This window comes from Budorcas taxicolor, chromosome 1, assembly GCF_023091745.1.
Source record: "Budorcas taxicolor isolate Tak-1 chromosome 1, Takin1.1, whole genome shotgun sequence".
NCBI classification, from domain to species: Eukaryota; Metazoa; Chordata; class Mammalia; order Artiodactyla; family Bovidae; genus Budorcas; species Budorcas taxicolor.
In genome coordinates this window covers 90,857,445-90,870,257 of record NC_068910.1, presented here as the reverse complement: position 1 = coordinate 90,870,257, position 12,813 = coordinate 90,857,445, and the positions used below count along the sequence as shown (strand labels likewise).

Genomic DNA, 12,813 nt, shown 5'->3' with positions numbered 1-12,813 from the left:
AATAAGAAAGAGAGACATTTCTGAGAAAGTAAAGATTATCACAGCAGATCAATAGTTGTTATCTTATTGTTTTTTTTTTTTTTTCCCTTAGCTTAGTAACTATCACATTGTTGCAGTTATTTTCCATGTTCCAAGAGAATTTTCCATGGTCTCTTTAGATGTTGAATTGGTCATTATTTTTTATCATTGTAGAATATATTCAAAGAAAATTTAACTCCCTTCATAAAGCTTTTTTTCTATATGTTATTAATCAAGAATATGTTGTAGGAAAAAATATACCTAATATCTCTCAAACTATTATTGTAGAATGCATACTTATTTTAGCCAGGCCTACACTTGAAGATATTAAACTAATTTTCATTTTTTTCCCCCAGGAGCTGCTGCATATCGTAAAATAATATGCAAACCAATCTATGGTTCCTAATAAATAACATCTGACTCTCTATATAGCTTTTGTTTCTCCTTATTTTTTAATCTGTAAAAAAATAAGTACGTGAAATTAAGCATCTCAAACTATTGCTTTCATATTGCATTAAGGGTGTTTTTCAGTTCATTGAATCAATGAGACATAGAAATAATTTTGAAAATTCATCTGTAAACGACTTCATGCCTCAGGGTCTATGAGCAGTAGATGGCCTTACACAATAGAATGAGAAATGGGTTCAGTCTCAGCCCTAATTCTCTCTTTTCATGGATATGTAACTTTAATTGTAATAGTCTCCATCACAGCTAAAGAGAGTTTGGTTTAATATTTCACTGTATTGTAATTTAGTAGCTCTTCTGACTTTCATTTAGCTCATGATTATAATGAACAAAACATGCATTGGAGTATGCCTATTAAAATGTTATTTTCCTGAAAGGGTGCTGCTTATCATATAGCTTAAAGGTAATATGAATGAATAATCCAATCACATTGTTTCTCACTAGGCCACATTAATATCTATTATTTAATGCTTCAGTTATCACCTGTAAATGTGTTGATTTTACTTTCTGTGACTGCTACTGTTTATAGCCAGAACACTTATTGTCTTGGTCCCTCTGAACTTTCTTGTGGTACAACAGGAAGTTCTGCATATGAATCTCTGGAATTTCAAGAAACCAAAATAACAAAGATCAAGGCATAGGGCCAGTAGATGTCCATTGCCATTATGGATTAAATATTTTGTTTTGTTGTACTATGTCTCTGTAAGAAAGCCAGAGAATTTGAGAGCACAGCAGTGTACCATGTCTGAGTATCAGGTTCATTTATCACCTGTGAATATTGTCCCTCCAAGAGCAAAATAATGAAAAACTACTTACACCAGCACCAAAAAACATAAAAGTCTCAGGAGGGGTCACTTCAAATATCCAGAAGCAGCAAATAAATATCTGTTAAGAGAACAGGGGTGTGAGTAGTTTTGGCCGGTCTAAGTATGTGAGCTAGCTAAATTTTAGGCCAAAGTAAGGAAAAATACCTGAGCATGTACTCAAATTTAAGAGTCTGTCTTCAGAAAAGAGCACAAACATATTTAATGAAAATAAGGGACATGTTTTGTACTGTTTATTCTTAGAACATGAATTTCTTAAGGGCTCTGGCTATTCCTTTTGAGAAAGAAACAGACATTGGATATATTATGTTAAAATTTAATTAATAGTTTTGTTTAACAATAACAATTTAGTGATGGTATCTGCAAAAATAGTTACAATGTTTTTCTTTAATGCCTAGGTATCAAGAACTTTAGCAGAATAAAAGTACCAAGGTTTAAAAGAAAAAGACTATGAAAATACTTTTAGGGTATTTTTTCCAGTGGATAGCTCAAGCAGCATTATAAAAATCCTATTGTTTACTAGGATAAGTTTAGTCGCTCAGTCGTGTCCAACTCTTTGCGACCCATGGACCATAGCCTGCCAGGCTCCTTTGTCCATGGGATTTTTCAGGCAAGAATCTTCCTGACCCAGAAACTGAACTCACATCTCCTGTGTCTCCTTCACTGCAGACAGATTCTTTACCTTCTGAGCCACTGAGGAAGATCCCTTGGAAGAGGGCATGGCAACCCACTCCAGTATTCTTGGTTGGAAAATTCCATGGACAGAGGAGCTTGACGGGCTGTAGTCCATAGGGTTGCACAGAGTCAGACATGACTGAAGCAATTCAGCAATGTTTACTAAAATCATTTATATAAGGTTTTATTTTAATAGGAATATTTCTAGTTTTAATGTTTTATTTTGATTATTGCTGTTAAACTTTATTGTTGAGTTTGGCTCTGATTTTTTTCTCAGGCCGCCGCCATTTTCATGCATCCCAGTGCCCTAGACCCACAAGTCCTGTTTCTACAGACAGCAACATGAGTGCTGCTGTAGTACAGAAGGCCAGACCAGCCAAGAAACAAAAGCACCAGCCAGGACATCTGCGCAGAGAAGCTTACACAGATGGTAAGTCCATTGAAATGGATGAAAACATCTCTGAATCTCACCTCTTTACCCTGGCTCTCTCTGACTTGAAAATGCATCCACTGACATTAGAAATTACATTAAAAATTCATTAACACTAAGCCTCATATTACTTAGAGGAATGATCAACTTCCATATCTTGTCAGGCATCTCAGGTCTCTGCAGTTTTCTAGTAACTGGGTTAGTTAGGAAGTTAACAAAGGATAATACTTATAATATTTTTAAAAAGTTATTATGTAGTTTAAACAAGTAGATATTACTGTAGTTGAAGTAATGGCTTGGGATTAGTCTTCATCACTGACAACTCTTCCACAGTGTCCTCACTTTCTTTTTTCCTTGGAGAATTTTACATTCAAATAGAAGACAATAAACTCATTTGAATATAAAGTCTAACTATAGTGGTGTTACTCACAGTTTGTGCACCAAAAGGCAAATGGAATCATCTTCCTTGATGCCTTCACATACTGTCTCCACTGTCCCTGAAGAGGCGAGGTTTGTATTCTAGAGGGAGCACAGGCAAATATCACAAACATTGTGATGTTGTCTAGCTGCTGCTGCTGCTGCTGCTGCTGATGCTGCTAAGTTGCTTCAGTCGTGTCCGACTCTGTGCGACCCCATAGACGGCAGCCCACCAGGCTCCCCTGTCCCTGGGATTCTCCAGGCAAGAACACTGGAGTGGGTTGCCATTTCCTTCTCCAATGCATGAAAGTGAAAAGTGAAAGTAAAGTTGCTCAGTCGTGTCCGACTCCTAACGACCCCGTGGAATGCAGCCTACCAGGCTCCTCCTTCCATGGGATTTTCCAGGCAAGAGTACTGGAGTGGGGTGCCATTGCCTTCTCCGATGTTGTCTAGAGAAAACCTTTAATGAAAGTGCCTCAGGTGGCCCGGCATTTATTAAACCGCTACCTTCTCGTTTTATAAAACAACCTCAAGGGCTTTGTTGGAAATTCATGTAAGATAAATGCTCTCAGGCTCACCCATCTTGTCAAGTTTGCTAAATTTACTAAAGGCATGGGGGGAAGAAGGGTATCACAGGCACCGTCCCCACCTCCTGGTCCCCTCCAACCACAATCTGATTAGAACTTTCGTTACCAGTCAGCAGTTTTTCAAAAAGGGCATCATTTGCCATTATCATATGAAATCCTAATATTTAGATCCTTATCCAAGGTTACAAGGAGGGTTTTCTGAGGCACTTCTCCCCATGATTCCTGCCACTTGACAGAAAAAATTTAATACAAAGCTCACAGCATGATGAGCACAAGTAATTTTGCAATGAGTGGCTGTCCATGCTATTATCTGTACTTTATTCAGAATATTTTCTCTCACTAGCATCTATCTGATAGTAGACTGCATTAAATACTGGCATGACACAGCGCACCTGGGCCTCCTGGATCCTGCCTGGGACTGCTTTGTCAGGGAAACTGAGCTGTCAGGATATTATCTGATTCTGAAGGGTGATTATAATGGTTTTGAGCATGTTTGCCTCTGTGAAGGGATGAAAACTAGGTATAAATCCCCAAACTCTATTGGCAGTTTTACATTTATGGGACCCCTATAATGGCATTTTACAAGGTTTATAGCTGTTCTATCAGTATTTATTATCTAGAAGAGACTGCTCCTAACAGAAAAACTGGTCAAACATCAAACCTTGATGTGAATACATCTAGGTTGAATACATCAGAGAGAAAATCTGGCCTACAGCTTTGTGTAACTCTTTCTACTTATTTATACTTGTTTTGAGGGGCTTCTGGCATTGAGTGATGCTTTTAAAAATGCTTTAAATAATGAAAACATTATTTAAATGTTTTTTTATATTTAGTTAGAGGGCATAGCATTGCAGTTATAAATTATGCTCGAAAATTGTGATCTACATTCATCACCCCATGTTCTGTAGCATTTATTTCAGTGTTTAATAATTAAATATAAATTCTAACTAATCCCTGAAAAATAGCTATTAAATTGAGTGATGAAGCAACCAAGTTATTTTTAATTTCAGAAATACCAAAGAAATATGTTAAAATATTTGTAAAGCCAAAAAGCCACAGTAATATGAAGTATTATTTACATTTCTAAATGTTCATTTTACATGTGATTATATAGAATAGTCATAATATACACCACGATGTAGAAGCCAGTAATTATTTTCTCTAAGTCACAAAAATAGACAAAATGGTTAAACACTAGCTTTAACTTCCTCTTAGCATTTTGATAACCATCTGTCATTGAGTTATGCTTATTTTACTAACAAGTCTTGAATTTAATTCTGGATGTTTTCTGATTTGGTAAAGAAAAAAATAAAACTATGTACCATTTTGTACATTTCCGTAATGCATCTTGAATAACTGAAATCTTTTCTTCATAATGTGCCAAATAAAAAATGCACATACTCTTGGTAGTAGTGGTTATAGTATGGAAAGAAAAGTCATTTTATCAGAAATCTTTTTCTTGGTTTTGAAAAAAATTCATAATGAATTTCATGAAGAATCTCTATGGCAAATACAATTTTTTAAATTATTAAAGAAGAAAGAGGGGAGGGAGGAAAATGAACTTAAGGAGCTGCCAGTTGTGAAAATGAGAAATAGATCAATAAGACATGGAGAGGTTTTTTTCATTTTTGGATTTTGATGATTGAATCAATTATGATGGATGCATTTGATTATTATCAATAGATTTCTTATGTGAACTGTTTTCAATATATGCTGTATCAGTCTTGAGCATGTAGCATCTTTACTTTGTACATTTTGTTCAAATTATCAATTTTCTTTACAGAATTTTTGTGACCTCTATAAGGAAAAAATTAAAAAGAACCTAAACTGATAGATCTGTGTCTGAACTGATAAAGAGTAATTTTTGATGATCCTTGGTAAGCCACCTTATCTAGGAGACATCAGTTCAGTCACTCAGTTGTATCTGACTCTTTGCAACTGCAGCATGCCAATCCTCCCTGTCCATCACCAACTCCTGGAGATTGCTCAAACTCATGTCCATTGAGTTGGTGATGCCACCCAACCATCTCATCCTCTGTCATCCCTTTCTCTTCCTGCCCTCAATCTTTCCCAGCATCCCATCAGGGTCTCTTCCAATGAGTCAGTTCTTTGCATCAAGTGGGCAAAGATTTGGAGCTTCAGCTTCAGCATCAGTCCTTCCATTGAATATTCAGGACTGATCTCCTTTAGGATGGACTGATATAATCTCCTTGCAGTCCAAGGGACTCTCAAGAGTCTTTTCCAACACCACAGTTCAAAAGCATCAATTCTTCGGTGCTCAACTTTCCTTAGGGTCCAACTCTCACATGCATACATGACTACTGGAAAAACCATAGGTGGTTTAAACAACAAAAATTTATTTCCTAACAGCCCTGGAGGCTAAAAGTTCAGGCTCATGGGGTTGGCAGGGTTGGTTGCTCCTGAAGCCTCTCTCCTTGGCTTATAGATGATCCCCTTCTCCCCATGTCTTCACTTGGTCTTCCCTCTGTGTATGTTATGTCCCCCCTTCTTTTAAGGACCAGCCAGATGGGATCAGGGCCCACTCTAAGGACCTCACTGTAACTTAACTGATTCTTTAAAGATCCTGTCTTCAAGTACAAGTCACATTCTGAGGTGCTGGGGGTTAGTACTTGAACATATGAATTTCGGAGAGGACACAGTTGAGCCCTTAACAGCCCACCAGCCCCTAATTCATGGTACTGTAGCCATACTTTGTGCTGTAGGTAAATGTTGGGTCTCATAGATACCCAGGGAGTACTCACTGCAAACTGGAGGACTGCATGCTGTAGACTACTGACAAGCAGAATCTAACTCTTTATTTATTTCATATTTAATGCTTTCACCCAGATAAAGGGAAGGATTCAAATATATGAATATTGATCAGTCAGACTTTCATTGAGTTAAAGCCAAGCATAAGTGCATTTCTAGGACCTTCTAATAGATTCTTTCCACCCCCTTTGCAACCCCTCCTGATTTGTTTACGTACTTGACTTAAAAAACAAATCTACATCATTCCTACAGCTCTACTCTTCATAAATTATAAATTCACCCTCTTTGGAATGATGTTGTTTTGACTCGATATATCATTAATCACAAGATCTTGGGACTTTTAACAGTTATGTGAATAGAGTGCTGGATCTATGTAGTGATGAATGCTGGCAGAATTGTCTCCATGTTTATGCTTTTTTGTATTACTTTACATGCATTATATTGGTATTTAGAGAGTCTTGTATAAAGAATGGTGTTTATACAATTGTATAAAGAAAGAGACTATACATATATATGAGTTCCATGATCCCATTTTTTAAACCCAGTTTGAGCTATTAGTGGTATGAATTACCTGAAAGTACTATTTGTTATTTTATGACATATAAAATTGTTTGTACTATGATAATCTCTGATTTGACTCAGTGTTTATTTTGTGATCCCTAAAAAAAATATATGGTAATCTATTTATATTAGTAATTACACCTACCATCATTCCCCTCTGTTAATTATATACAGTAAGTTTGAACTCTTAAAATTACCATCAGATTCTCTTCTTTTTATACCTGTATTATAGACAGCATCTATATAGAGCGTCTGGTAATGGATTTTGTCTCAAGAGTCATAGATTCCCAAGACTTTGTATAATCTTATGATACTGGTAATCATCAGCTTTGATATCCGATAAGCCCAGACATTTTATGATTTGATGATAGTGGTAGTCTTCAGCTTCCTGATAAGCTGTATTTGCAATCCAGTCTGAGTTTGTAGCAAGGACATAGTGCAGAAACTCACTCGCTCTGCTTCCAGGTATATTCTGAATTAGACTTCTCTTCTCCTCGCATTCCCAGTCACAGGCTCAGTCTGAACTTAGAACAGCTCAGCCTTGGGTCTCTTCACTCTAAGTCACTCAGTAGAATCTGTCTTTTCTCTCTTTTGGTTTATTTTTAATAAATAAATAGTCAATGAGGGGGATCGCAGCATCTGGTTTTATCACTTCATAGCAAATAGATGCGGGAACAATGGAAACAATGACAGACTTTCTTTTCTTGGGCTCCAAAATCACTGCAGACTGTGACTGCAGCCACAAAATTAAAAAACACTTGCTCTTTGGACGGAAAGCTATGACCAACCTAGACAGGGTATTAAAAGCAGAGACATTACTTTGCTGACAAAAGTCTATATAGTCAAAGATACGGTTTTTCCAGTAGTCATGTATAGATGCAAGAGTTGATGATAAAGAAGGCTGAGTGCCAAAAAACTGATATTTTTGAACTGTGGTGTTGGTGAAGACTCCTGAGAGTCCCTTGGACTGCAGAGAGATCAAACCAGTCAATCCTAAAGGAAATCAACCCTGAATATTCATTGAAAGGACTGATGCCGAAGGGGAAGCTCCAATACTTTGGCCACCTGATGCAAAGAGCTGACTCATTGGAAAAGACCCTGATGCTGGGAAAGATTGAAGGCATGAGAAGGGGATGACAGAGGATGAGATGGATGGATGATATCACTGACTCAATGGACATGAGTTTGAGCAAACTCTGGGAGGTAGTGAAGGACGGGGAGGCCTGGTGTGCTGCAGTCCATGGGGTTGCAAAGTTGGAAACAACTGAGAGACTGAACAACAACTTTTTTAAAAATGATGTTTTAAAATAAATGTTGTTAAAGGAGGAAAATCATCATCAGTGACAGTGACAGTTTATGTTTTAAGACAATAAGCTTTTGATTTTTCTAGATTTATTTTTTACATAAAAAGAGAACACGCTGAGCTAAGAGAATTAACAACAATAGTATGCAAGAAACAGTCTGACCAGTTTTAATGATGGAGTCCTAAGTAAAACAGCTGGAAGTAAGATGATATCTCAAAATTTATGCTTTCAGAGACCAATACAATGAATTCTAATGCCTTAGTTATATGACACATAAAGTCAAAATAAAATTACTTTTAAAAACTCTTATCTGCTTAAAAGATGGCAAGAATACAGAGAAGAAACAAAAGAAAATAATTAATTCTTAAAAAAAAAACCACCAAGAATGAGAAACACTAGATTAAAACTGATGCTTGCTAGACCTCTTTATTTGCTATTACATATGAATTTTCAAGGCACGATTTTAATATTCAAGAATTTTTATGCTAGTGTATGTAAATAATAGTCACTGGACCATTGCCAATAATAGTAATATCTCTGAAAACAAATTTTCCTCTGTTGGTATTTACTATATAAATAATGATATATTCATAAAACAGAACAGATGCAAACTTTTCATCAGAAGAGGTAAAGCTATATGTTTATGTATGGAAATGTATACAACTACACATTTAGGTAAAAAAAAATACAATCATTTTATGTTATTAGGAAAGGAAGACTATCACATTCTGGTGGGCAGACATGCATGCTCCAAAACCCCAGATATGGCCATTTTACATAGTTTCTAAAGTGAATGGTACTCCTTAGAATTATGCAACTTGGTGGCCTTGCTTTCTAGGCATAAATAATTTCTGGGATGATCTATAAACATCCATTCAGACTAATTACCTCTGCATCAATATTGAGGATTTGAAATGAAGGTGGGGACATATGAAGGGTTATATTTCCAAGTTTTTATATATTTTTAAATTTTTACCATGTATGTTTTCTATGGAAAAGCTTAATTCTGTAGTACTAAACATTTACTATCAATATATACCCTATTCATGTTTTAGTTGATTTATTCTGTTAATATCACATAGAATATGAAAACATTACCATTTCTAAAGACATGACTAAACAAAAAACATGCTGATAGTTTCAAGTCTCTAGATCTCTGGTTTTGACCTCCCATGAAATTCAGATTTTATATATAACAACCTCCTGTATATAGCTGCCTGGATACTTCAAAAGTTCTTCCTGTTCACCTTTCTGAAACAGAACTCATGCCCTTCCTTTGCAAATCATCTCTTTCTTATCCCTGCATTCCTCATCCAGCTAGTTAACTATGGCAAAAATCTTGAGTTACCTAATGAATAGCCTTCTGGGGCTTCCCTGGTGGCTCAGTAGTAAAGAATCTACCTGTGATGAGAAGACCAAGGTTCAGTCCCTGGATTGAGAAGATCCCCTGGAGGAGGAAACGACAACCCACTCCAGTCTTCTTCTCTGGAAAGTTCCATGGACAGAGGAGCCTGGTGGGCTGTAGTCCATGGGGTCACAAAGAGTCGGACAGGACTGAGCAACTGCACACACGTCACGCTTCCCCTGCTGTTTTCCATTGATCATTAAATAATATTGATTTTTATTCCTTAAGCTCTCAGGCACATCTACTCTCCATCTGAAAGTCACCAGTACAATTCTATCTCCTATCATTTTTTACTGAGTTATTAAAATAACATTTTAGCCTCCTGGATTTAAGACTTTCCTTGTAATTTATCCTCCATACTACAGCCAGAACAAACTAAAACTAGAATCTGTTCATATTCTTCTATTAACTTATCAACTATTACTAGGTTATATATAAATATATTTTCCCCCCTGGAGTGTACCTAGGAGTCATTTAAAAAAAATGCCACTTAAAGAAAATGAATTTTCTAGATATAAAATTATATGCCTTCTTTTCAGTATATCTGTGAGAAGTGTAATTATATCTAATATCCAATTATTTGTAATATATTAATATATAACTATAGATAGATAAAAAATTAACTTATATGTATATTAGTGATTATCTAGTTTAAAACCTCCATATTACAAAATGAAGAGACCATACCAATGAAGGTAGATTGTGAAGATGCAATAGAATGAAATGGTAGTACAAAGAACACTGAATCAGAAATTAGGAATCTGAGGGCATTAGTCCTGGTTCTGATTATATTTAGCTTTAAGCTTGGAAAATAACTTAAGATCTGTGTGTTTGAACTTCCCTATCTACAAAATGAGAAGGGATTCAGGTAGATTAGCAATGGCAAAGAGGTCTCAACTTAAGTGCCAACCTCAATCAATCTGAAGTGGTTGCCTGAAGAGTAAAAATATCCATCTGGGATCAGCAACATTACAGCAAAATCAATTAGGAAGATCTGCGATGATTGGGGGAGAAAAAGCTATAGCATATTTATCCATATTAGTCATCCCAAAACTAGCTAATCTCTAAGTCCCAGCTCTACAATTCAATATTCCTGTGCCAGATAAAGGATTCCCTGGTAGCTCACTATGTAAAGAATCCATCTACAATGAAGGCAGACTCCAGTTCAATTCCTGGGTTGGGTAGATTCCCTAGAGAAGGAATAGGCTATCCATTCCAGTCGTGAAGCTTCCCTGGTAGATCAGTTGGTAAAGACTGCCAGATAAATAAAAGTGAGAGTACATTAAAATTGTTAGTCTTCTTATTCTTTGGATGTCTTCAATTGTTCAATTCTTTTAAGATTATTATTTCACGATTGAATGTGACTCTAATGGTAACACTAATGTTGACAAATTTGGAAATGGCAGACCTTCACAGTATTTTATATACTTCTTTTCAGATCTTCCACCTCCCCCTGTGCCACCACCTGCTATCAAGTCACCCACTGCCCAATCCAAGGCCCAGCTGGAGGTGCGACCCGTGATGGTGCCAAAACTCCCTTCTATAGAAGCAAGAACAGACAGATCATCAGATAGAAAAGGAGGCAATTACAAGGGGAGAGAAGTATTGGATGGAAGACAAGTTGCTGATATGCGACCAAATCCAGGTGATCCTAGAGAAGCACAGGAACAGGCAAATGATGGGAAAGGACGAGGAAACAAGGCCGCAAAACGAGACCTTCCACCAGCAAAGACTCATCTCATCCAAGGTACTTATTTAGTCAAGCAGCCAATAAATACAGATTGGACATGTTTGCATGGTACACAGTTAAGGCTGTTTAGGATCAGGTACAAAGGGTAAGATTAAGAAATTTGCTCTCTATTGGAGGAGACAGGTGTGCACCCAGGTAATTTGAATACAATCGGTTCTAATACATGATATTATGCACATCTTCCTTGAAGAGATGCCAGTTTAGTTGAAGTTTAAAGGAAAGCATGATTTACACAAGTTACAAAGGAAAAGGAGATTTCTGACAAAGGAAATAAATAGAGACAAAACATGAAAATGTGAAAATGAATGTTTGGTGAATTCCGATTTCCAGTTTGGCTGGAAAATAAGATGCTTGGGGCCAGGGACAAATGGCGAAAATAAAATTAGAAAGGTGGTTGAAACTGATTGGGGAGGCCAGGAATACTATTTTGAAGAGTTTGGGATTAATGATATGGACAGTGGTGAGCCAGCAAAAAATTTAATCAAGAAATTATATAATCAAAAATAAGAATAAAAAAATTATCTTTTTTTTTTTGCTTAAAAAAATAACTGACAGAACTCTATAGTGAAGGAGGAGTCTGGAATTGGGTGGCTGAAGGTATCAGAACCTTGCAAAATAATCTAGGTATAAAATATGAAAGCACTGAATTAAAAGAGTTGTGCAAATTAAAAAGAGAAACAGCCTATATAGGCATTTCAGAGATAGATCCTATAGGACTTGGTGACTAATTGAATGTAAAAAAGTAAAATGAACTAAGGGAGCAAAAAAGTTATTCAAATGTTAATTAGATGGCCCTCCATGACTATACAACATAATTGTATTGAACAATGTAAAAAAAATGAGGAAAAGGATAAAAGTCTTATGGAAGATAACTTCAGTTATGAATAGATTAAGGTACTGACAAAAACGTAGAAATGAAAAAATTCAGTAAGAATTATAGAACTAAGTTTAAAGATCAGGAGAAAGGTTGTAGGTAGAGAATGGATGTTGTTCATCTCAGCAACACAGAGGTGAAAATTGTTTGAATAACAAAAGCTAAATTAGCAGTGATGGAGGGGATAATGTTTAACAATCAATTCTCTGGGAAGGAAACAGAACAAGCCCCTAATATGTAGCCATTTGTTTACTTCTGTTGTGTAATTACATCCAAAGTGGCTAGTTTCAAGCAACTAATATGAAATCAGTGGAGTTTGGAGGAGATGGGTATAGTAGACCCTTGTGTGAACATGTAAGCTCTCTCCAGCATAGCACAGAGATGACTGTAAGGATACTGCATGATGATTAAAGGATACTAGTGGGGAGAGTAAAAGGGGCAGGGACTAGACAGGGATGGGGAATTAGAGGTACAGACCACTACATACAAAATAAATAAGCTACAAGAACATATTGTACAGCACAGAGAATATTGCCATTACTTTATAATAACACAGAGAATATAGCCATTATTTTATAATACAATAGCTTTGAATCACTATATGCTACTAATATAATATTGTAAATCAACTATACCTCAGTGAAAATAAATGCATTCATACATACAGACATATGTTAGGCAGAGGAACATTCTGTACCAAAACTGAAGTGGAATCAATAAGATTGGACATCAGT

General features: G+C 36.2%; 1 protein-coding gene across 1 annotated transcript in view; it reads left to right on the top strand.

Annotated features, from left to right (window-relative positions):
• The window catches only part of ROBO1 (roundabout guidance receptor 1), a 448,749-nt gene that overhangs the window by 430,795 nt on the left and 5,141 nt on the right, over positions 1 to 12,813 (top strand). The window contains exons 27-28 of the mRNA XM_052649948.1: positions 2,260 to 2,412; positions 10,894 to 11,202. Of these exons, the coding sequence (XP_052505908.1) occupies positions 2,260 to 2,412; positions 10,894 to 11,202 (462 nt within the window). The remainder of the gene's footprint in view (positions 1 to 2,259; positions 2,413 to 10,893; positions 11,203 to 12,813) is intronic.